The 26,799-nt window shown below is 37.8% G+C and overlaps 1 protein-coding gene across 4 annotated transcripts in view; it reads left to right on the forward strand.

The window, feature by feature from the left end:
* sorcs1 (sortilin-related VPS10 domain containing receptor 1) overlaps positions 1–21,900 on the forward strand; it is a 212,705-nt gene extending 190,805 nt beyond the window's left edge. The window contains exons 17-27 of one of the 4 annotated variants that reach the window (XR_008644302.2): positions 314–427; positions 743–914; positions 3,739–3,925; positions 7,022–7,155; positions 7,533–7,656; positions 8,832–8,944; positions 12,811–12,945; positions 14,544–14,643; positions 14,830–14,926; positions 18,535–18,697; positions 19,795–21,900. Coding sequence is in view for 2 of the 4 variants with exons in the window: in XM_055204566.2 (XP_055060541.2) it covers positions 314–427; positions 743–914; positions 3,739–3,925; positions 7,022–7,155; positions 7,533–7,656; positions 8,832–8,944; positions 12,811–12,945; positions 14,544–14,643; positions 14,821–14,926; positions 18,531–18,697; positions 19,795–19,859 (1,417 nt within the window). In the remaining 2 variants the exon portion in view is untranslated. Of the gene's footprint in view, positions 1–313; positions 428–742; positions 915–3,738; positions 3,926–7,021; positions 7,156–7,532; positions 7,657–8,831; positions 8,945–12,810; positions 12,946–14,543; positions 14,644–14,820; positions 14,927–18,530; positions 18,698–19,794 lie in introns of all 4 variants that reach the window. The other 3 variants (XR_008644301.2, XM_055204567.2, XM_055204566.2) reach the window with 3 other exon arrangements.
* The last annotated feature ends 4,899 nt before the right edge of the window (positions 21,901–26,799 follow it).

The following is a 26,799-nucleotide window of genomic DNA, read 5'->3' on the forward strand; positions in this document are numbered from 1 at the left end:
CTGTGAGTTCTAGCGGCGCTGCATGAAGTCGAACAAACCTATTATTTTGATTAGGGGAGGAGATTAGCTTTTTTGATTAAAGATTACAAATGAATTTAAAAAAATTATGCTCACAAATAAATAATTTATAAAAATACCCTACAATATTCCTTAAAGTTTCATTTAAATTTCATGACAAATTTCAAATGAATCGTTCTCAAATTGCTTGTATAAACAGCTCGCCATATTAAGATGGGATATAAAAAACTCTGATAAGCCAAAAGTGGATAACTGTCATAATGAACGTCTTGCCATTTTTGTGTGTGTACTTTAGTGATTATGGTTTCGAGAGAAGAAGTGATGGTAAATGTACTCCAGCATTCTGGTTCTCCCCGTCCACCATGTCTCGAAGCTGCACAACAGAACACACGTTCCTCAACAGCACCGGGTGAGATCTCACGTAACACTTTGAACCCAATAGTGTGATTGCTGAACATGTGCATTACACACAGAGCATTCTTATCAACCATTTGTCCACAATTGGGTTTTGTTGCGGCTGTGATTGGTCGATAGGATTGCATTATATTGTTGGTCATTTGTGTCAAGGGTAATGGTATATTGTGTATTACTAATAAGAGCATTAATGAATTAGATTTTTTTTGTTATTTGCATCTTATAGCTGTTGTAGGTTTATTATTGCAAATGTAATTTAATTATGTGTTAATTATAATAATGTGTTAATTATGCTATTATGTCTGTACAGGTATAGAAAGGTAGTGTCTAATAACTGTACAGGGGGGGTGATTGAGCAGTACACAGCCCGAAGGCAGGTGTGCCCGAGCCAGGCGCCCCGCGGTCTTCATCTAGTGACCAGCGAAGGAAAGCTTGCCGCTAGTCTTGCTAACAATGTCACCTTTCTCGTCTTTCTGGAAGAGGTACTGTATATGCCAAATAGGGATGTTAATTTATGTGGTATTCCATATTCGATGATCATTTAAATTAACGATCAATCAATCTAATAATCGTTAACCGTAATAGTGCAATAAGGCTTTACTGCAGTGGCATATAGACAATGACATGAAAGTGTGTGTAAATGGCAATCAAAATGCCAGCTTTCTCATGCAAATTAAAAAAAAAATTAAATGCTAGCGGGACCTATAAAATGAGTCAATGTATTTTGATAAAATCCTCAACTTAAACTTCTCATAATGAAATATAATTACTAAATAGACACGGTGTATAACTCCACCTCGCATGCGCCAAACACGTGCATGACCATGCGTTTTCGACCATCAACAAGTTTTATCGATTTCATTATTATCAACGATCAGTTAATTGATAGCATCCCTAATGCCAATTTATCTTTTTAAACTCTGAATTCTTGTTTTTTCCAGATAGCAATTAGATAAAACTTGAGATCAAACTGATTTATACTTTTATGACTTCTCAAATGTTTCTCCTGAGAAACAAACTCTTGTAATCTAATGCTGCATACACACCAAGAGCGAATCTAACTATTTGGGTGAGAAGATTACATACAAAGTCAATGCAAAGACGCGAATAGACACGTCCAATTCCATCCATCCATAGACACGAATTTGCATGAGCAATGCGAATGATTCGAATTGGGCGGAGCGATTGCCGCAAACACGCACTATTCGCCCCTAAAATGTCTTGAGCGCAAGTTAAAAATATTCAACTCAAGTGTAAAATTTGCATGAAGCAAAGTTGTATCTTCGCTTTTGGTGTGTACGCAGCATAAGATGAATTTTATCCCTATATAGCTTATAAGTATGGAGCCTAGCAGGTCAGACCTTGGAGAAAAGAATACAAGACCCGCAAATCCGTGATCACAGTTTTGCAATTCGTCCCCTCAGTTTATAAACCATACTCACAGATTATTAAACTGTTCCCTCAGTTTTACAAATTGTGTGCACGGATTAATAACCGTATGCACAAGTTAACAATCCGTGTTCTCAGATTTGTAAACCGTACCCTCATTTTTTGTACTCCGTACCTACAAATTCATAAATCCGTCCCCACGGTTTTGCAAACTGTACTTGTGGACTTCTGTCTTGTTTTCTTTTCTCTAAGGTGTGACCTGCCGGGCTCCGTATATAAGAGATCTCACTAATGTCTCACATATCTTGCTCAGATGTCCACAATTGTCTCATTTCCTACTATGGAAATGTACTTGAAATATCTAAGACAAAATTAAATAATACACATTTGAAATATCACTTTGAACAAAAATATTTTCCCTTGGGAAGATCCATCTTTGTTTGAGATTTCAAGAAATCCTTAGGGTGTCCAAGACAGGCAGATAAATCCACATTACATCTAAGAGAATTGTACACACTGCAACTTTGGATCGTACTCAGCCTAAAAGAAGAGAAATTCTCAGCTATTACAGGGATGTGTCTCTACAAAGTCTGTCAAAGCATACTGATGTATCCAAGATTAACTTCACACTTTACTGTGTTTGCAAACAATCTCTGGAGCAGTTGGCTTCGGGTGAGAAAGCAAAAAACATGAAAGTAAAAAAAACAGTAAAATAAACAATGCACTCTGACCAATGAAAAGAGCCTTTACTCACACATGATTTATTTTAAAGGGGACATATCATGAAAATCTGACTTTTTCCATGTTTAAGTGCTTTAATTGGGTCCCCAGTGCTTTTATTTGCATCATTTGCATTTAAAACATTTAAAAGGCAACACCCAAAAACAGCAAATTTTTGCTCGCACCTACAAATTGGCAATTTTAACATGCTATTATAAATGATCTGTAGGGTGTTTTGAACTAAAACTTCACATATGCACTTTTGGGACACCAAGGGCATATTTTACATCTTAAAAAAGTCTTATAATATGTCCCCTTTAATAAAGCTCGGTCGATTTGGAAATATTAATTTGTGAAAGCGAACCTAACCGAGAAGAAATTGCAACATTAAAATGATTTAAAGGAACAGTATGTAGGATTGTGGCCAAAACTGGTACTGCAATCACAAAACGTGTGGCTAAAACTGGTACTGCAATCAGACAACTGGTGGCCAATACACAACATGACAACATAAACATCAGTCGAGGGCTGCAACTCCACTTTTTAAATGACAATATCCTGGCCGGACCACTGTTGTCAGTGATATAAGTATTTGAAATGAAAATGATTTCTTAATGTCTAGTAAAATATCAGGGCCATTTTATGATTCATTGATATAAATTTCTTACATACTGTTCCTTTAAGACGCAGTTTTGTAACAAAACAATCGGTCTACAGGTGTAAAAACTGTTGCGTACACACTAGAAGCGAATTTAACTATTTGCGCGAGTAGATAATTTAAAAAGTCAATGCAAACACAGGAATTCAAGAGGGTCAATGTGAATGACGCGAATTTGTTGCCGTGATTGCACCTACACGTAGGCATGAAAATAATAAACTCAAACTAAAAATTTTCATGATGTATAGTTAAATCCCGCAAATAATCTAGGACAATGAACATGAAGCTTTGCTTTTGGTGTGTATGCATCATTAAACTGATACTGTACATATCAAGAGCAAAAGTACAGGGACAATGTGTATGCAAAGAATAATGGATTCTTTTTCACTTGGTTCACTTTTTGGTCTAGAGAACTTGAGTTAATTTATCAACTTGATCATTCAGTTCATTAAACAGATTTATTCAGTGTCACTGGCAGATCTTTGAAGTTAACCTGACATTCATCGCAGATGTCCTTTGATCTTCTTCAAATTTTCCAGGGCGATGGATCACGAACCAGCATCACTGTGGATTTCGGTGACGGAAACGCCTTCACCTATTCCAACGTGAGCTCTATCGAGGACGGGATTAAGCACATCTACAAGAATGTGGGAATCTATCGTGTGTCAGCTGTGGCGGAGAACAGTCTCGGCTCTGAAAGCGCCCTCCTCTTCCTCCACGTTACGTGTAAGCCGGGTCGTGGGAGGGAGATCATCGATATGTAGCGCGAAGACGGTCATAACGTATTCTACCTTTATATCCTTTTATTTAAAGGACACGCCGGGCCCTAACACTCTAAAGTCATTTACGGTTTATTGACCAGAAAAATCTCATTTGGCCTTGGTCGTATTGCACTCGACATTTACCGGTCTAGGTTACAAGCTCATGGTGTCCAACTGGACCAAGAGATTGGAATCATCCTTCTTAGTTATTGCCGACAGACACCTCAGTGTATATTGTAGGACCCAAAACATCCTCCAGGCCTGATTTTTAAAAAAGTTGACCACAATTGCTTACTAAATTAATGCACAGAGTTTATTTTTGTGCTTGCACGTCGCTCCATTATTTTGGCAGTATTGTTTTTTAAATGTTTTTGGTTGATCATTTTACAAGTTTGTCAAATGGTCCTTGGCCAGAATGTGGACCAGACATTATGCCAGCAGTTGCATTTGAGAAAACTTGATTTGCTAGCTTTGTATAAATGTTGGAAGAAGTTATGGTTAACACATTCTGAGACCAGATGGACTGGGTTTCGCATCTTTTTGAGTATAGTAATCGGTCTGCGCTAGGAGTCGTAACAAAAAGCCTATTGAGCATTTGGATACGAAAGTTCACCTACTCAATGATCTCACCGCCCGCTGCCAGATGCCTCCACAGTGTCTTATTGATCAGGGAGAAGGGATGCTTCCTAATCCTGTCGTGCCAGGGAACGGGGCCTCGGGAGCACAAGCTGAAATTTGCATGCAGATGGCACTGGGTCTCAGGGAGAAGTATTTGTGAATTAATATATACAATATGAATATAATCGTCAAGGGTTGTTAAGTTTATTTGCAAAAAAATTATCTACAGTAATTGAATAATACATTTCGGCACACTTTATAGGTATCATTTATTTGTGTAAAAATGCTATTGGCCTGCTGGCCTCAACTGTTATGAATGACTGTGTTTAATGTGGTGATTATTCATTTGCTGAACTTCACTGATAATTAAATTTCACTTTAAAAAGGATGCAAATAACTGCGTTTGTTAAATGTCCAATTTGCATTTGTTTTATGTATGCAGTCAATTTTCTGTTAAAGGAATAGTTCACCCAGAAATGAAAATTCTGTCATCATTTACTTACTCTCATGTTGTTACAAACCTGTATACATTTCTTTGGTCGGACGAACAAGAAAGAAGATATTCTGAGGAATGTTTGTGACCAAACCAATCAGAGGCCCCCTTGAATTCTATAGTATTCTTTTTTTCTTCAATGGAAGTCAATGGGGCCTCAGATTTGGTTTGAAAAAACTTCCTTTGTGTTTATCAGAACAAGGAAGTTTATACAGGTTTGTGGCGGCGTGGGGGTGAGTGAATGATGACCGAATTTTCATTTGTGGGTGAACTATCCCTTTAAAGGAAAACGCCACCGTTTTTAATATTTTACTATGTTTTTACCTCAACTTAGATGAATTAATACATACCTATTTTTTTTCATTGAGTGCACTTAATCTTTGTACAACGCGTCATGAATGTGTTAGCATTTAGCTTAGCCCCATTCATTCCTTGGGATCCAAATAGGGATGAATTTAGAAGCCACCAAACACTTAAATGTGTTCCCTATTTAAAGGCAGGGTAGGCAGGAGTTATCTAGGAAACTTTTTTGCAAGTTTGTCTAAACTGTCTTTATATACAAATACATAATTAAAATGTAAGTACTCTAAAAAAGAGAGTATAAAACTCGAGTGTCTGTAGACCTCTCACGACTGTGTTAAACACAGTTAATTATTTCCATCCGGGACGAAACATATGATTAGCTTGCTCAAATATCACTCTCTCTCGCGACCATGGCTCCACCCGTTGCTATGGGATCTGCCCAGACATGCGCACACCCGATTGATTTGAACGTGCACGAGGCAATACGAAGAGCAATACTACAGCAGAGAAATAGCACTAACAACTCACAGAAACTGCATTCACATCTTACAGTACCTGCATATCCAGTCAGCGAAGGCAAAAAAGGAATAAATGAAGCAATCAAACGAGAGTAAATATCGCGTGGCTTTTCCTCGAGTCGATGATGCAGTAGCAGTATTGTCTGCGGAGTGTAGTCCTCGTCAGAGTCAACAATGCTTTCATCACAGAAACTCTTCCATGCAAAACACTGGCTGAGTGAGTACTAAAAGCCATCCGTTTATAAAAGCCATCTGTTTATATTCCTAGTGATAAAGTTAGGTGTATTATTACATGTGATTGTGACTTCATGTTATTACATGCACCGCGCTCCTTCCTCTCCGCTTGTCTGAGGTAATTCGCGCGTTCATGTGTTTTGGGGGCGTGGCTTAAGAAGAAACCCAGAAGGGAGGGGGTGGAGTGAATGGAAAAGTTAGCTGTGTTTAAAACAGTGCCGAGAGGTATACAGACACTCGATTTTTATACTCTCTTTTTCAGAGTACTTACATTTTACTTATGTATTGATATATAAAGTCAGTTTAAACAAATTTGTAAAAAAGTTTTTTTAGATAATTCCTGCCTATTCTGCCTTTAAAGACTGTTACATGAGTAGTTACACGAGTATGATGGTGGCACAAAATAAAACGTGGTAACTTCGACCTCGGGCAAAGTAAGTGCTCTTCCGCCATAAAATATAGTTCTCATTTTTATCCGCTTAAAAAATCGTCAAGTTTTATTTTTTGCCACCATACTTACTCATGTAACAGTCTTTAAATAGGGAAAACATGGAAATGTTTGGTGGCTTCTAAATTCATCCCTGTTTGGATCCTAAGAAATGAATGGGGCTAGGCTAAATGCTAACACATTCACGACGCGCTGTACAAAGATTAACTGCACGCATTGATAAAAGATAGGTATGTATTAATTTTGCCTACGTTGAGGTAAGAAAAAGATAAAATATTGCAAAAAGGTGGTGTTTTCCTTTAAATGGTGCTCTGCTAAGCTCCCAATCGGTTTTTATAAGTCACACAAAACAAATTGGTATAGTGATGGCAAAAAAGGGGTTAAACAAAAAGAAGTCACAGTCGTAACGTTGCCTAATTGTACCGCTTTTCTCTTTTACGGGAACAGGTCAACTGGAGTCCATTCACCTCTCAGCCCCATTTGTCGCTGTGAAAAATAAAGAAGTCAATCTGACAGTCGTTCTCTGGCCGAGCCAAGTGGGAACGGTCACCTATATCTGGTGGTTTGGGAATAACTCTGAGGTGAGGTCTCACTGAGATTAAATGTATCCATTTGTTCCCAAACAGGTGTACAATGATTTCAGGGGACACTTGGAAACACAGTTCTCAAATATCAAACATTATTAATTGGAATCAAGTAATTAATTCCATTAAAAACAGTAATATATTGACAACCCTAAAATGGAGACATTACTTGTGTGGTGTGGATAAAGGGACTCTTATTTACTGAGCGGCTGTAAAGCTACAGAATACAAAAGCAATAAACATGACTCAGAGAGTGTGTATGTGTGTGTGTGTCTACCATCACCGAGCTGCAATGTAAATAAAGTTGACATCTTCTCTGCTAACCAGGCTGACAGGGCACTCTCATGAGAATCTCTCTGGTGTTGTGTTCGCAGCCCGTGATCACGCTGGAGGGGAGTGTGGCGTTCACGTTCTCCCGAGAGGGAATCAATGTTGTCACCGTACAGGTGTCTGCTGGGAGCAACATCCTGCAAGACAGAAAAACCATCGCTGTTCATGGTGAGTTCTGCCTTGTACGGAGTAAACACATGGGTATGCAAGAGTACATTTGTATATGTATATATCAGACTAAAGGGGCGGTCACACTAGAATTTGAGCATGTGAATATTTTTCAGACGTAACTGCGAATATGGGCGGGGAACGCTTCATCCATCTTTGCTTTTCAGTAGAGAGAAAGGTCATGCCGTGACATACCAGTTTTCTACTGGTCACATATCTCCACGTGGTCCGAATTCGCAGATCAGAGTTCATCAGACTTGAACTTCAGTACGCAACGAAATGTGAAAAATTTTTGAACGAGCTTGCGTTTCCAGTCTGATGCATTCGCATGCGTATGAATGGGAGTCAATGGAGTGAAAAGTGTACTGTGACCGCCCCTTGAGTATATAATAAATGATATTAGTCCACTTTTATAAGAAAATTTCCTGATAATTTACTCACCCCCATCACACATTTTATTTTATTTTATTTTATTTTATTTTATTTTATTTTATTTTATTTTATTTTATTTTATTTTATTTTATTTTATTTTATTTTATTTTATTTTATTTTATTTTATTTTATTTTATTTTATTTTATTTTATTTTTAGAAAAACATTCAAGGATTTTTCTCCATTTAGTGGACTTCAATTGAACCCAACGGTTTGAAGGTCCGAATTGCAGTTTCAATGCAGCTTTAAAGGGCTCTAAATGATCCCAACCGAGGAATAAAAGTCTTATCTAATTCACAAAAAAAGTACTTTTTAACCACAACTTCTCAACCTGCACTAGCTCTGTCATGCACGTCTGTGTCCTACCATATTATGTAATCACTTCGAAAGGTCACGAATGGCGTTTGGGAAACTACCTCTCAAGTGTTTACAAGGTCAAGGAATAGCATCACAGGGTTAGTGCAACATTATTTTTTTGGGCGAAATATTTAAGACCCTTATGCCTCGGTTGGGATCATTTAGAGCCCTTTGAAGCCGCATTGAACATGTGTTGTTTAATTGTGATATCAGGTAGTGATTATAGAGATATCTGTTTTTTTATTCAAGTAGATAAAACTTTAGCCTTGCATGAATGAAATAACTGCACAGAGGTATTGCAAACATGGCCGCCTAGTGGTGCGACTTCTTCATGTTGAATTTATTTTGGACCACTGAAATGAACAATGTGCAATGGTCCATTTGCAGAATACTTCAGATCTCACCTTCTTGCCTTTTCATCCAATCTTGACGATCACAACCCTGACGTGGCCGAATGGAGACTCGATGTCAGTCGAGTCATTAAAAACTCTATGATGCAGGTAAGCTCTTTAACATTTACCATGTGACCAAAACTTTGACTTTAACCCCCTGGGGTCCGACCATTTTGGGACACTGGCAGAGATTTTCAGTTGCTTTCAACATATATTAACGGCTAATATCAGCACAAACTGTGCTTCAATTATATATGAGTAACATGTACGTTTGTTGTTATTGTGAATGTAGAGAAATAAAAGTAGACCCTTCACGGTTTCAAATGATGTCTAACATGTAAGTGTATGATTATTAATGATAGAGTATTTTAAGTTGATTCTGCTTTAGTGTGGAGAAAACACGTCAAAACGCGGCACTGCATTTTTGGACCCCAGGATGTTAATAACACACTGAACTGTACTTAGTCCAGGACTATTGGTATCGAGTCCACTTTGCTATTACCGCATATTTTATAAGACATAGCTGTAACTTTCTGAATGTATATTAAGTCTTTTTCTGCCATTGACAAGTTATCTCATCAATTAAGAGAAAATACTTCCCTGTTAATGACGCTTTCCTGACGTGTTTTTACGGCAATCCATTCCTCTATTATCCACTAGGTGGCACTCTTATCCAAATTTTTTTTATCCAAAAAAAACAGAAGCATCCACTGATCCAAAAACAGTAAAAACTCTGCTGAATCTGATCTCTAACAAAAGTCCTTTACAAAAATGCCTTTATCTCAGCGTTTTATCTCAGAGATAATACAAAGAGAACAAATTAAGGTAGGATGAAACCTTTTTTTCAAAGCAGAGGTTCTGTTCTTTCATTTGATATATTTATATTTTTAAAGCAACACTATGTAGTTTTTTGTACCTTTAAATAATGATTTCAGTGATAGAACAACTTTTAACTGGACACATTGTACTGTTGCTGCAACCTGAGCAGCCTCCTAGCTGCTACAAGCACACTCTGAAAGTGGCGATGGAGGGTAGAGCACACAGCCCCGCCCCTCCCCCTGCCTGCAGAAGAGTGTCTGATACCAGGCACTGTTGTGCTTTTCAACCACATGGGGGAGCTGTAAGTCATTTTTACATGGAAACTACGTAGTGTTGCTTTAAAAACGCTGGCGGGGAAAGAGTTAAACAACAAGCATTTGTTTTCCAATAAAATTCTGTGTAGAATGAAACCACTTGCCACTGTCCAGCAATATCCAATAGCAAACTATGATTAATGAATTAGATGTAAACTAAGGAAACAGGAGTGTTTATTTGTGTTCCTTTCTGACATGGTTATTGGGGACAGGATGTATAAGATGACTAATTTCTCACTTGAACGGTCAATGATTTCATCAAGCAATGTTTATGATGGTTATAGACTCTCCTGGAGAGATGAATAAGGAACCAGAATAGATTGCTAATGGGAATGTTTCTCGGAAATGTGTCTGTGCCTTCGTGTTTAAAAGTGGGATAAACCAAGCTTAATTAGACAATATGGAGATAATCCCTAAAAAATACAAAAAAATTATAAGATATCCGAATTTGGTCCAAGTCAGCCCAATCCAGGAAAACATGCCAAAAGTGTGTTCAGATTTTGGAGCCAAAAGATTAGAACTTTTGATTGCAAATGTGTAAAACTACAAGCATACTGTAGTCAGTATGAAAGATGGTTTTTTTTTTTTTTTTGAAGATTAGCATTTACTGGTAGATTAAAAAAAATCTTAAACATTGGGGGACCAAAACACATGTATGTATATTAAAAATATACATACATACAATGATACGATATCCAATTATTTTTTTGGGGGGGGGGGCATGTCCCCCTCAATGTCTGTTGTGGATGCTGTCTTGAGAAACACCATTTTGACCAGAATAAGCTTCCCAGATATTCAGACATATGGCACTGCACACAGAAATAATCACCGCTGATCAGCTCGTCCCTCATGGCTGAATGTAGGCACTTTCTATATGGATGTTTATAGAATATGACACATGAGAATAACACTTCTCATGTGAGCCATATGCCTGTTCTGCTCCAGCTGGTTAGTGGTAATGTGTGTAATGAGTTTTGTATTGGACATATGTACAATAACACTCTGGAAATTGTGACCTTGAAATATATATCTATTCATTTGCATGTCTGTCTATCAATCTGTATATCTGTATATTGGGGGATACACACACAGTACAGTATATAGCCAGATAGCTTTATATCTGTATATCGATCGATCGATCGATAGATAGAGTGAATCTGACATCTTTTCTTGTAAACTAAAATTTTTTTTTTATCAAACTCTTAATGGATTCTGCCAACAAACCGGTATTTCTGCATGGCCTGAGGCCGGGTTTAAGCAGATTTGAAGCAAAAATATTTAGTGAATATATGATAAATGGCGAGAGCATGAGACAGACTAAAACTTGTATAAATTCTTATACATAAAGTAAATAAAGATACAAGGGATGGTACCCTTTTAACTCTCTCACCGCCAGCATTTTTAAAAAAGTTGCCAGCCAGCGCCAGCGTTTTTCATGATTTTCACAAAAGTTAAAGCCTTCCAGAAAATGTTCTTCTTCAAATATATAAACATACAATTTACCAAATGAAAGAACAGACCCTCTGCTTTTAAAAAAAAAACTTTTCATCCTACCTTCAGTAGTTCTTTTGTAATCAGCTTTTGAATATGGGTAGGTTTCTGCAAAAACACATTTTGAGCAAAAAGCAGAGATAATTCAATTTTTGTGACAGACTTTTTATAGAGATCCCATTCAGAGTGATCTTTAAAACAGACACGGACATGCAGCAGCTTGCCATAAGGCAATACTTCCGGTTTTAAAAAGTTGAGGAAGGGCGCCACCTAGTGGATAATAGCGATATTGCGGAAAGACGGAAATACTCGTCATTGGCGGGGAAGCGTTTTCTCTTGATTGACGAGATGTCTCGTCAATGGTGGGAAAAGAGTTAAAAAGGTCCTAATATATACCCTTGGGGTACTAATATGCACGCTTAAGGTACAAATGTGTAGTGTTTGCAAAATATGTTGTTTTTTTCCTTTAAAGGCAGGGTATCTGATTTTGAAAAATGCCAGCTTTAGCCTACTAGCACTAAATCACGATCCCACCCTCCATTCAAATTGCCATCCAAAGCCACACCTCCTCCAAAACACATGAACACGCACAGCCCAGGCGTCCAAATATCATGTTTTATTCACCAGTAAGAAAACTTTGCAGTAAAAACTGAATAACATTACCAAAATAACAAACATAAACAACTGTTTTCAATCAGATTTAGATACATGGCTTGAAATTTTGAAAACAGTACACAAACTAAATAAGCAACACAATGTTTCATCAAAATACAATATCTGAATCCATCCAAATTGAATATTATCGCGTACCTACCTTTCCCAAAGAAACACTGCAACAACACTTTCAGACCCTTTGCCTCCCACAGCTGTTTGCATCTCGTGGAAAAGCAGTAAAGGTACTAATGTTAATTCGGGTTTTTGCTCTTTGCTGATCCAGACAGTTTTTGTAGTTTTAAAAAATGTCTTTCGATTTGTCGCTCTTGTGCAGGTTGTCAATCAGCAGGAACGTTTGTTTGCCTCAAACATGAAAGTGCTGATGACGTAAGATGTCTGCGTGAACAGGGTGCACAGGGTCATGCAAAACACATTCACAAAAGTGAAGCAAAAATTGCATTATTGCATTTGGCCTGAGTTCAATGCTAGTTAAAAAATTTTTTGGTCCTACGCCTTTCACAGATGACATATATGTATACAAATACATTTAGACAGTTTAACATCATGATCATATATCAGGATGTGAGGAGACTTTCAACCAGCATAACTAAAAATGTTTCTGGATAAAATCAGATACCCTGCCTTTAAATGAGTTTTGTATTTCTAATAGTTTGTATTGTAATGTCTTTTGTTTAGGCGACAGGTGTGAGTCCAGAACAGCTGTTGGTCACTGTTCTGCCTGGACTGCCAACAGCAGCTGAGTTTTTTCTGTTACCGGACAAACAAGTGACAGAAGGGAAGCCAGACAAAACAGCGGCATATTTAGACCAGGTATTGGACATACTGTTATGATCAACTTTCGCTGAATAGCTTGAATCCTGTTTTCTCACTGTGTTGCTAAGACGATCAATAAAAAAGCATCTTTTAAGACTGCAAGAAGGTGGGCTTTATAAAATCCAGAGATAAGGATTTCAGATGCTCTCCAGCAGATGTCAATGTTGGCCCATTTAACTCCTGCTGGCTCACACTTACTGAGTTTTCCTGTCAGGTGCACCAAATTAATTTATGAAAAAGTTGAACAGATTAAGAACTTAATATTTCTATTGAACAGTTATAATTATTACAATAATGTACACATATGCGAGTCAGATCAATAGCTTGGCCTGACATTTTACTCGCTAAAGAAATAAATAAATGACGTCTGTTACTGTGGTTGATTACTTTATATACCCATATGATTAATTTATTAAATTAGATACTTTGTTGTGTACAAAATACCAACTCAATGCCTTTTACATGACTTAAAAATTACAAAAGGGCATAATTAATTAGTCTGTCAAACCGTTTTGGGTTTAGGATGTTCGTCCACGGGTCATTTCGGATGTAGCTCAGTGTATTTGGCCATAATGAACAGTCATTACCGAATATGAATATATGCCTCATATCCTCCAATATTACAGAGCAGTGTCGTCTATATATAATTTTGGGACAGTGATTTCTTACAGGACAGCGGGAAGGTCATATTACTATGGATCATATCCATTTCAGTCTTTCTATCGCCTATAGGCCAGCAATATTAGATCGCAGGTGATGTTCTTGAATAGGTGCCCAGTGCAGTGCATTTTTCTTACCTTGAAACTCCAGAAGACCTTATAAAAGCAGATCTTCATAAATCTCTATTCAAGGGTGGCATGTTGAAAGTCTAATGTGTGGATAGCCTTATTAAAAAAAGTATAATAGACTCACTGACCCTGGTACAATTCATAAAGAAAGTAATTATTCACGGAACGGTCTCATTTTAAATAGTCGAGAAATAAAGAGAGAGGGAGAAGGTGGGCGAGACGGAGACATAAAGGAGCGCTGAAATAAGTCAGGAGTCATTTAGTAAACGAGACGGATTTAATGAAGCCTAAGCAGAACAAAATGGACTCCTCGAGTTGTTTTGTGACCTCACGTCTGACCTGCCTTTTTAAGATAAGGCTTAAAGAAACCCGTAGCAAAACACAAAAACAAAGGCTTGATTTCAGGAGGGCCGTTAATATGTACTCCGGATTAAGATTTATGCATACATAAAAAAAAAAACTTGACAGTCAAGGTCTCTGCGTTTGAAGCAGCGATATGTTAGGCCCAAATGAGATGCATCCCATCTCATATATCTATATTTTGAGTGAAGGTGATATGGGAGATTTATGCAAAGTTATCATCGCGGCATGGTAGAAACTCGCATAGGACAAACATCATCACAAGCTTGTGCATCGACCTAATGCATCAGGACTCTCAGTAAAGAGAGAAATTAAACACCTAGAGGGCAGTAATGTCTTATATCAAAATCTGCAGATTTTTGCATGATGTATGATACAGAATGCAGCAGTGAGAATGTATAAAGATGTGTATGATACTGTTAATATTTTCTTTCTTTCTCCATTCAGCTCTCAGAACTGGTCCTCAGTGCTCTGAATCAGAATCTGGTTCAGTTCACACTCAGACCAGGAGTCCAGATCACAGTATATGCCGCCCATTTATCAGCAGGTAATGAATTGCTAGTGTGTTCGATATGTTGAACGAGGGATGACATGTACAGTATCTTATCACGGGATGTGTAATGAACTCTTTTATAGAGCATTAGGTCTTGAAGGACACGTAATGCAAGAGTGCAGCTTAATAACAAGCCATCGTGTCTTCTGCTTGTTTTCCCTCTGTGTCTAGCGCCTCTAGTGGACACAAGTGAGAACCACAGTGGCTCTGCTATGCTCATGCTCCTCTCTGTGGTCGTGGCGGGTTTAGCAGTGTTCCTCATCTATAAATTCAAAAGGTACTGTTATCCATTTGTTAAACGTGACCATGTGAATGGATAGACAGAGATAGATACAAAATGACTTAAAGTGTATTTAAATATTTGAAGTGTCCTACACATATACAGTAGTACAGAACTTTAAATAAGCAAATTAGTCACATTGATCACATTAACTCCAGGGTTCCCACGGGTCCTTGAAATCCTTGAAAGTTTGGGAATCTGGGGGGAGAATTCAAGGCCCTGGGAAGTTTTTGAAAATATACATACATAGATACAGGTCATTGAAAGTGCTTGAATCTATTTTATGCAAGGAAAAAAATCTATATTATTCCCTGCGTAGTGTAGGATAATATCATAAAATTTCTAGACCTTTTAAGCACACGTGCTAAACTGTTCGCTTTAAATGCTTATATCTTCTGTAAGCGAATGTTGATTCATACCAAAATGCTTTTTTGCATAGTTGTGTTTGACACATGAAAATGCCTTGGGTTACGTATGTAACTGTTGTTCCCTGAGAAGGGAACGAGACGCTGCGTCTCCCTCATACTTCATGCGTCCCTGTAACGCCGTCTTTGGCAATATTTCAGATAGCGATATACTTCCTGGCTCCCGCGTCACCCTGTCTTTGTCGTTAAGCCTCACCATTGGTTGAATTTGATATACACAATCAGACGCACTTACCCCTGGAAGCGTCCCCAAAGTGTCACCGCAGTGACGCAGCGCGAGTTCCCTTAAAAGGGAACTGTAACAATGTATCTTAAAAGGTAACACAATGTAACGTTGCTCTCACTTGAAATGTGTCCCCACATTTAGTCCTTGAATTTGAGGGTATTGGACCTGGAAAGTCCTTGAAAGGTCTTTGAATTTGAAGTTAACTAAGGTGTGGGAACCCTGAAACTCCTTTGTATGATCAGATTTGCTTTAAAGATCCTTTTTGGGTCGTTCTCATGGGATTCTGGGAAGATTTAAGTCTTTACATTTTGGGTCAGTTTAGCTATAAAACTTTAAAACAACTGATCCCACGTGGGTCAAATGTGATAAACCACAGGTGGGATGTGTCGACTGCTGATTCAAATCTATTGGAGAGTCATCTTCTACTTTTTTTGACTAAGTGCTCATAGCAAATGAGAAATGTCAGTCAGCACACAGACATTATCAATATTTAGCCCTTTGAGTTTTTCAAGTTGACCTTTATGAAATGTTAAATGATTGCATCGTTTCATCGCTGGGCAGAGCGAGAAAAGGGCAAGAGGGGTCAATACGACAAGATCAGGGGATAGAGAGAGAGAGACAAGAGACTATGGAGACTAAACATGTGCCAGGAATTTTCAAACGCTTTCATTTTTGGTACGTTTCAGTCCGGTCTTTGCAACCAGTATAAATTTACACTGCTGACGTACGTGGTCTGTTAATGAGGACATTAGATCACAACCTAATGAGCTGTCCATTGTGTTGCGTTTCCTGTCTGATGCGTCCCAAACCGGCTGTATTTAGCACTATAAAATCGCTTTTGAATCCTCAAAGGCAATGCTGAGTTTAAGTTCTCTGCTCGTTTTTGCTTACGGTAGTCTCTCGCCATAATGATGCAGACAAAGGCGGATAAAATCTGCTCTCCGATGGGAGCTGTCGGTTTAGCTCATGCAAACTAGTTTTAACTAGTTGTAACTCTTAAGCGAGGCTTATTACGCAAAGGTCATTTGTTCCTCACCCGTGTCCTATTACAAATTTCTCCCCGAGGCCTATCCACAGCTTGCCTTGCCACACTTACGAACTATAAACACAAGCTACCCGAATGATGAGTAGTACAAGTCGATAATGATGTGTTAGCTTACATTTCCTGTTTTCCATCTAGGTGATCTTCCCCCCAAGCATGTTTGATGGGTCATTGGGTGAATTCCAATCGGAAGTGATCATCCCTGTGCGATATTACCTTTAGCGAAATTGTGTCTTGTAGTGGCTGATTACACTCAGCGATGAAAAACAGCATTTTCTTTTTATCTGGAGTTACATGCAGATGTACATGCACCCTGCTGAAAAAAAACAGCCTGGTCATAGCTGGTTTAAAAGGGATTTTGACCACTTTTTTAGCTAGTCTGGCTGGTTTTAGCTGGTCATGATGGTTGGTCTTAGCTGGTCTGAGGTGGTCAGGCTGGTTTAGATGGTTTAAGATGGCCAGGCTGGTTTAAGCTGGTCAGGCTGGTCTTAGGTGGTTTAAGCTGGCCAGGATGGCTGGTCTTGGCTGGTCAGGCTGGTTTTGGCTGATTTAAGCTGGTCAGGCTGATCTTAGCTAGTCGGCTGGCTTGTCTTAGCTGGTTTAAGCTGGTCAGGCTGGTCTTAGCTGGTCAGGCTGGCTGGTCTTAGCTGGTTTAAGGCGGCCAGCCTGGGGGGCCGGCTTGACCACCCTTACCCTGGCTGGGCTGGGAGATGAGCTAAAACCAGCCTGGTCCAGCTGGGAGGCCAGCTGAAACCAGCTATTTCCATCTTAAACCAGCTAAAACCAGCCAACCAACTTAGGCTGGTTTAAGATGTTTTTTTCAGCAGGGCACTGTAAAAAAAGGAAGCATGTGATTAAAACAACTTGGTTTTGCAAGTTAATATAACCTTCTATTTTAGGTTTTGACATATGATAAGTTGATATAACTTATAAAAACAAGTTGAACTTGTTTAACTTAGGTCCAATCCCATTTCTCTGTCTTACCCCTTTCCTTTACCCCTACCCCTTAGTTTTGCACATTCACGAGAGCGAAAGGGCTATCCCAATTGGGCCTTACTCTCTCATGAACGTGCAAAACTAAGGGGTAGGGTTAAGGGTAAGGGGTAAGACATAGAAATGGGATTGGGCCTTAATATGCTGCATTTTTTACTAGCCTGGCTAACACCAGACTCAGTCCATATGCTCATTTTCTCATATTTGAGGCGTGGTTTGCGAATGCCCGGAGCCGTTTATTGGGCACTACGAATGTTTATCAAATGCGTCTGTACGTAGCTCATAGCCAATCGTTTCAATTATACCAGATGACGAATATGTAGAGCGACATCAATTCAAACTTAAACGACTTTTATCGGTTCGTGTGCACACAGCTAAAAGCTATGCAACTAAACCGGTAGCTGTATATTGACATTGAAAAGCAACACAACTTAATGGCACTATGACAACCACAGTGCAGGCATAATGACAATATGATATTTGGTTGGTCCTATAAAACTCCGTGGTTATCATGTCTTGCCATATCCAAACATCCTTCTTGGATATGAAATTGTTTAACGCCAAAAGTTGCTCTTTTTTAAATAAACTTGGGTTTAAAACTACTTAGAACACTGTCTAGGCTGCATTGAAAAGTAACTTTGCGTCTGTTGCCGTGTTATAACAAATAACAAAACTGCTTCGGTGTGTCGCATAAACATCGTCATCGTCTTGCTGCCTCCTCCCCATTCTGTGATTGGTTCCCTATTTCAGGGGCAAAAAGGGCCATAGTTTCCATGCTAGACTTGCAGCGTGAATACATTTGCACGCAAGGCAGCATGGGAAAACCCAGGCTAATTTTTTACATTGATTTTGCAAAATAATACTTATAGCAAACAGCATGTTTTTCCTGTGTCTCATTGTAAATCTTTCCTCAAGGAAGATCCCAGGCCTCCACGTCTATGCAGCGATGCAGGACGAAAAAGAACAAGAAATGATCCAGAGTCCAGTGAGCCCAACTGACAGCACACCCAGCTGCAGTTCTCAGAGAGAACTGCTCACCTCACTGGAGCCACTGGACCCTGAGCCCAGCACCCAGGTCATCGGTAAGTAATGCTCTCATTTAGTGAGGTCTCCTGATGTACAGTAACACAGTACCGTGGTAAAAATAAGAGATTTTATTTACTTTATAGTGCCCTTAGGAAGCTGTCTGACATGGAAGATATATTATCCCATATGTGCGGTTTAGATGTTCGCATACCCTTGGATCTTAACATCATACGTTGCCTCATTGGGAATCAAACACTTTGAAAGTTTTTGAATTTCAGTCTGTCCAAAAGTACTAAGAACTATTTAACTTAGAAAATACAGAGTACAGGTATCCTTAAGGATTTCTTGTTTACTTGCACTAACCGTTTTAGGAAAAACTAAAATTATCTAGTGGCTACTAACACAACTTTATTTCTTAGCAGACCGATAAAAAACTTAAGACTTCTGAAAGTAGCCCAACTGGCAAAGCATTGCTTTAGCGGTGCAATAGAGTAACACAGGGATGATTTATTTTTGTAGGCAAAACCTGAAAGGGAGTTAGCATTTTAGCACTTCCGGTTCAATTGGCCCAAAATCAAAGGATTTTCTGAATGGGGTTTTGGTTAAACTCCCTAAATAAGATCTTGGTTTAACATAAGCCCTCACGTCTTACTCTAAGACATAAAAAACGTAATACTCTCACTCGTGCCTTTTTAAAGTTTCTTTAAAAGGCTGATTGCTAACAAGTTGCTACATGGGACTACAGACGTTGTCGGGAACTTTTAATGTAATCACGCATTAAGATCTCTGAAACAACTCAACATGGGCACAATTCCCAACAAAGCTTTATCCACAGAGAATTTTCTTTTCAGGAAACATGTTTGGTGACAGTGAGGTCAAGAGATTGTAGACTTCAAAATGCATGAACGTTGTGTTCATCTGTGAAGATTTTCTTTTGGACAAAACGTGTACGCGGCATAAGCAGGTTGGCCTACAAAAATATGTCATCCCTGCGGCACTCTATATAAGTACATAATTACATAAATGTAAATGTGTAGAAGCCAGCCAATCACATTGAAGCATGTATTTTGTAAATTCTTGGTATGTTTTTGTGCAAGATGTATCATCATGGCACAAATTCAGATTTTATCCGTCTGTTTGTCTTCTTTCTCAGAATGCATCAAACCTCATCCACATGTCAAATTCTCATCAGATCTTCCTACATACATGGACGTTTGAACTCTGGACTCCGTCATGTTTAAAGACTTTGATCATGCGGACACAAAGGTTTCAAGCTTTATTTAGTACTCATGCATGTTGGACATTACGTTTACTGTGCTCTGTGAATACTAGAACAAACTTTGTACAGCTTTTTATACGTCTGTGTATTCAATAAGAGAACATTTTTGATGCCGTTTATTTCTAAATATCACCGGTATGTACAGAGTTAGCAGGAACAACCGGCATGTGCAAGGATGAAAAAGGGTGGGGAAAAGTTAATCTTGGTTTCTCGTAAGTGTCTTCATTTTATTTCTAACAGTGGCAGTACGGTATTCATGAGTTGAACATGAATACGTGACTTTTTAGAAATGGTTTAAAAATAAACTTGGGTTTCATTTTGTGTAACTATGTAACACAAAGATGTTGATTTTACTACTAAAATTCAATGTATTTCCTTTTTGCAATTTTTTTAAGTTAAATTCATTATGTGTCAACTATTTTGTTATAACTTGGACTGTTGGTTTACAGGTACATATCAGTTAAAATCAAAATATACTGTGTAAACTGAATTGATGTCCTTCAGACATCATGGCCAAGCGGGTAACAATAATATGAACTCCACAAGACGCGTTTCATGTTTGATGTTAAACTAAATAATCACAGCGGGTTACATGATACAAAATTGAGCAAATGTATACGCCACATGATGTTTTAATGCTTTTATAATCAGTGTCATCTCACGCGTAAATTGTACAGGCTGACGGGTATGAATGTATGAATGTGTAAGTACATGTCTTAAAGGTCCGTTGTGGGGTTTTTAGCGGCATCTAGCAGTGAGATTGCGAATTACAACCGACCTCAATTTCGAAACACGAAGAGAAGCTACGGTAGCTTCCACAGGACAAGTCGTAGTCTGAGACAACGTAGGGACGAAACAAGCTTGTAGGGCTACTGTAGAAACATGACGGCGACTTCAATGTACGGAGACCTGTGGTGTATGTAGATAAAAACGGCTCATTCTAAGGTAATAAAAACAATACAGTTCATTATTTAAGGACTTTATATACCACTGATAATAATGTTATGTAGATTATATTGCATTTCTGTGAAGACATCCTTCTAAAAGTCCCACATTGCACCTTTAAAACATCTGTTAATAGTAAACAACAGCCACGAGTAAAGCTAGTATTAAAATACAGACTTGGTACTGAGACTTAAGAACTGGGAATCACTCGGTACTATTACAGCGCCAAAATAATTATAATATATAACACTTTATATATTAGGCCATGACATCATCCATGCACTATTTATGACATCATAAATCCAATAACTTTGTTATTTTATTTTGTTGCCATTTCCACAGTCAGCTATAGATTATAACATGGCTATATGTTTTTTCAAATACCAATGAATGTATATTATGCTTAGTACTGAATTGCCAGTATATCGACGACTGCATGTTTAAAATAGAGCTTTGATAATTTTTCTTTAATTTTCCCTCATATTTTTTAAGCTGTAAGCATCTCACAGAGGTAGAAGATGAATCATTTTGATAAATAGTTCATTATGGATACGATGGATACGATCACAAAAGAGATTATATTTTCGTAACGTCATAAGCTCAATGCTCTGATGCCGTCTTAAACAAATGAGACAACAGGTGATGCTACTTAACCCTAAGTTTAAACTGTAAATCAAATGAGTGCAGGGGATTGTGGGTTTGGGGAGGTGCCATAAAGGGGACAATAGCAATACGATTAAAGAGTTTGCTCTGAATTGTCCATGGAAGATAAAAATGATGCATAAGTTAATCGAGGCACACACGTAAAAGAAGACATTAAGCCCTAATTTTATCAAATTGGGTTTTCCATTCGGATCGGGGAATAAAACGGGACACTTTATGAGCTTTGAATGGACAAACTGTGGCAGCCAGGAAATCAAAGTCCAACGCTGACACTTCTCTCTCTCTCTCTTAAGAGTAAGGAAGATTATTTTTGTAGAAGACAAGAGTTTTATTACTGTAAAGATTTTATATATATAGATATATAAATATATAAATATAAATATATAAACGATTTTAGCTGTGTATGTTTGATGTTTTTTTATCTTTCTTTGACCTCAGCTCTGTGCTACGTGCAATTGTTTCTGTTTGGTGAAATCGTATTTATTAAATTAAAATGGGTCCCTGTTACTGTGTTTTGATTTTCTTACAGTATTTGTAAAAACTGTAATTTGCTCAAGTCATAAAAAAATAAAGTATAAATCAAAAATTCATGTAGTGGTCCAGTAATTTGATTCATGCTTTTGACACACACAGTCCCGGGTATAAAACCCACCTGTGTTGTGAATTCACAGGAACTGACAGGAGGGAGGTGAGGCACTGCGCCCCCTTGACAACAGTTCAGCTTTAGGCAATTGGCGCGCTTACCAGGATCTGTTGGTGAATAACCTAAAATGTAATGCTTTAATACACTTAAACCTTGACATTTTTTATTTTCTCCTTAATCGAATGATGTTCCAACTCATTACAACTCCTGGATATTAGCTGATTTGTTCCCCTTGTAGAAACAAATACCTCAGAAGAGGCAAATACAGCCATTAGTGTTCATTTTAAAACAGCCCTATGAGGAAGAGGGTGTATGTGAGGAAAAAGGAAGGAAGAAGGAAACTGGAAGGCACATGAGACTGCAGATTAGGGAGCAATCAATGCTACCAAAGGCCCGTTGGCATGCCTGACATGTCAAGGTAACTTTCAACAGCACCCAGGGAACTGTAACTGCAAATGTGTTTGCATGTACTGTATGTTTGTCTCTTATGCAATTGCAGTCAAGGGCACAACTAATTCAAACATTACGATGTAATATAATAAAATATTGTACCCTTGTGATAAAGTATCCTATTGTGTACAAACGAACGGTTAGCAAAGGCCCATCTTTCTTCTTTTGGATGGTAACCAGCACAATTCCCTCTTTGTGGCTTCACACTGCGGTTACTCCGAGGGCATTAGACTCAATCTTCCTTTGGAGACACAGAACCGACGCTGAACACCGTCCACTGCTGGCATCTCTGTTAGCAGCCAGCCAACATACTGCATTTAATTACCTTTAGAGAGAAAGACCAGCAGGAAGAGACAGACACATGCAGGTGAATACAAACCGAAATTTCATTAGGGATACATTTTATACTAAAGTTAATATTCCAACAATGTCATACAGAGTAAAAGAGGTTGTAGTTTAACATTACAATATCATACCACAAATCTTAACAGATACAATGAGGAAGGGTCTGTTTTGGCGGTATATAAAAATTATATTTTAGATGTGTTAACCCTGTAAGTCACACAAAAAAACTATATGTTTTGCTTTTCCTTAGTTAAATAACTTAATCTTGTTTATAAGTTTTGTAAATTATATAATAAGTTTAAGTGACGTACATAACCAATTGTTCCATGGGTCAATTACAACAAAAAACATTTGTTGTTTGTCTTTTTGACGCTAAATGTTATGTAAAACGTTAACTATAACACAGTGAGTTTAAAATTGGGGGCGCCCAGGTGGTGACAGGGGCCCCCAGTTTTAAAATTTCATAAAAATAAATGTATCATAGATTATGTGTTATTAAATTTACCCTTATTAAAATAATAAGGGTAATAACCAACATAACTACTTTTTTACTTTATAGTATATAGTAATTATAGTACTTTATAATATTTGTGAAGTGCCCACAAAAAGAAGTGATACATAAAGAAACCCATAAAACATTAGCTGGACCCATAATCGAAAAAAAAAACTTTCTGAAAGTTGTACGAACCCAGCAAAGTGTGTTCGGCACAGATATACTCAACTGCTTTTTTGACACTTTGCTTCTGTGTTGATATGTCAGAATGCTTGAAATACCTTTGAACCACCCCTTTAAAATAACTACCAGAGCAATGTTTGTGGGTACCATATAAGCGGAATAATTGACTCCGGTCCTTTCAATTATTTGAAAATAATTGTGTAACCGCGTTGCGTTATGCTGCATTACCACCTTGGGTGTGCATTATTTTTGAATTATTAAATGGCCTGTCGTCAATTATTCATAACTTAACAAAACTTTTTATATTTGCATGGACTCTTTTTGTTAAATAATTCATTGTACACTCCCAATCTAAAAATCTAGAAATTGAATTTATCTTAACAATTGTGCGCGCCATTATCTTTTATTTTTACCATAGTTTTGTTCTTTTACATTGGTAGCATTTTGGTATGTCATTATCTAATGGTCACCAAATGCTAACCTAAGCTAATTCAACTTTATAAGTTAACTCATCACTAGTCAGGATAAAAAAATTAAAGTTAAAATGTCTTAAAAATTTAATTTCACATTTGCTTACAGTGAATACGCAGAACTACAAATAGTTAAGCTATTTTTTGTCAATTTATTGATTTCTTTAATATCTTAATTCAGCATTCTGGATTTTAAAAGTATTATTTTAAGAAATTTATATAAAAAATAAACATTCTTATTCTATTAAAATGACTTATGCTTATTAAAGAGCAACATTTTAAAAGTGACATTGTATGTTTACAGGTTTATTATATTCTCAAATCCAGTGCCGAATGCCTTTGCACTAATAAAAGCACATCAACGCTGTTTATTTTTTGTCCTTTGTCTCTAATAAACTCAAATCAAGCGGAAAGTTGTATTAAAGTTCCACGGAACAAACTTACGAGTGGTCGTAGGCTCTTGTTAATTCCATTTTTATGCACTACAAACCGCATTTGGGAAATGTACCATATGAAGCACTATTTACAAGCTACTAACATACTGTGAGTTATCATAATTATACCATGACATTAAAGCGAAAGGGAAGAGACAGAAGGAAAAAGGGAAAAATATGTTGCGAGCTCCAGTCCTTATCCAACCATTCACTTCATTAACTTCCCATCTCTCCAAAGGGACCGACTGTATTCTCTAGAGGTTAAAGATGGCCAGCAAAGAGAAACTTGCTCTCTTTCCTTAGACTGATTTGCATGGTCTGCTAGTAATTGGCATTCAGGAAAGCTGTATTTGATTAGGAGGTTCAGGAGGGCAGACTTTTTCTCCGGGAGACATTATCACACAATGTCCTTATTTTTAACAGCACTGTTGAGGAGATGGACAGAACTGTCTACTGAAACAAGAACAGTGATCATTCGAGCTGTCTTATGTAGCAGAATGAAGAAAGTATGTTGAAGAAAATAAAGTAGTGGACTTAAAGACCCCTAAGGGAAAACAAAAGCAGGCCGACTGTTGGGCCTTGCGGGACTCCTTCCAGCCTCAAAGCCACAGCACCACAAATGAATTATATATTTAGAACAAATGGATGCTGAACCCTGCGGTGTTTGGCTTGATTGATTACAATGCTTAGTGGAACTGCAAAATAAGCAATCGCTAAATGATGCATATGTATACCACTGATTACTCATTAATTTCCTCTGTGCGGTTTTGAATGCAACACAAAGCTTAAGTACTCTAATGCTTCTGTGCAACTTGTACAGGGCTTTCTTGTATCGAACAAGCTTATTCTTTGTGTTTACCCACCACAGCACCCACCCAGCATAGCAGAAGGGTCATTATAGCGCACTCTGTTGGTGTGAGAAAGCCATACATTTTGCTGACACTGTGATTGCATTAATTAACTGTTTAATTGTTTAATTAATACGGTAGACACCTTTAAGAGCTCTCTCAACAATAAATAATAAAAATGTACACTGAAAGCCCTAATGCAGTTTGTACTCAAACGTCAAGCAATCATGACTTAAATTTAGCATTTTGGATCCATTTGTTAGTTTAACTTATTAACTTACAAAACCGTAAACTTAAAAATCAAGTGCATTTAAAATCATCAGATCAAAATACTGTGAGGAATACCTACCCAGTCTCATGTAGATGTGTATAAAAAGCACGAATTGTAAAAATCGTGCAATACATACGCCAAATTCCACTTTGGCGTGCATATGATACACCAGTCGTTCCCATTCACTTAAACGGTGCATCTTTATTTGTCGCTTTATTTATTGGTTTCTCAATTTTTTCTGTTTTTTAATCCATTTTCGCTTGGGTTTAGGGTTAGATTTTAGATTTGCTTAATGAGGTTATTTAATATACAGGTTTCTCCATGTTTTTGTCCATATTTAAGCCATGGTCGCTTGGAGTTGGGGTTAGAGTTGGGGTTTGGGTTAGGATGTCATTTTTATATAACAAAAAGTTGTTCTAACCAGTCCTTTCAGAAAAACGTGGAGTTTTTTGTGATTGTTGCGGGCAAAAATCCTTGATTTTGCGTCACGTTTTCTTAAAAAATGCAATGGAATATGCAAGATATTTATGCAATTTATGCAATGGAATTGCGGGAATTTGTGAAAATTGCGGAACTTGCAAAAACTGCGGAAAAAGCTGCAATGATGTCACGTCACATAATCACGTCACTTCATAACGTTCCCATGGCAACAGAGGACACGGCTGCGCTTGTGTGAAGTAAATGCAACATTTTTTAACTTTCTGCTAATATATATGCAACGAAAATGCGGGGATTATGAAATCATGCAAGCCCCGCATATTTTGTGTGCAGAAATCTGTAATTAATGCGGCAAAAGTGCGTCGTATTTGAAAAAAATGCAGCCCCGCATAAATATGCGGACTTTGGCTGATTATGCAATAAATCATGCGATCGCACAATCGCGTTTTTCTGGAGGGACTGTCTAATCCTAAACCCAAGCGAAAATAGTAAAAAAAATTGCAAAAAAAAATGAGAAACCAATAAATAAAAAGAAAAAAAAAGATGCACCGTGTAAGTGAATGGGAAGGACTGGCGTATCATATGCACGCCAAAGTGGAATTTGGCGTATGTATTGCACGATTTTTACACTTCGTGCTATTTATACGCAACTCCGTGAGACTGGGTTGGGAATACCATTAAGCCCTCGCACCTGAA

The sequence above is a fragment of the Misgurnus anguillicaudatus genome, chromosome 3 (assembly GCF_027580225.2).
Source record: "Misgurnus anguillicaudatus chromosome 3, ASM2758022v2, whole genome shotgun sequence".
In the NCBI taxonomy this organism is placed as follows: Eukaryota; Metazoa; Chordata; class Actinopteri; order Cypriniformes; family Cobitidae; genus Misgurnus; species Misgurnus anguillicaudatus.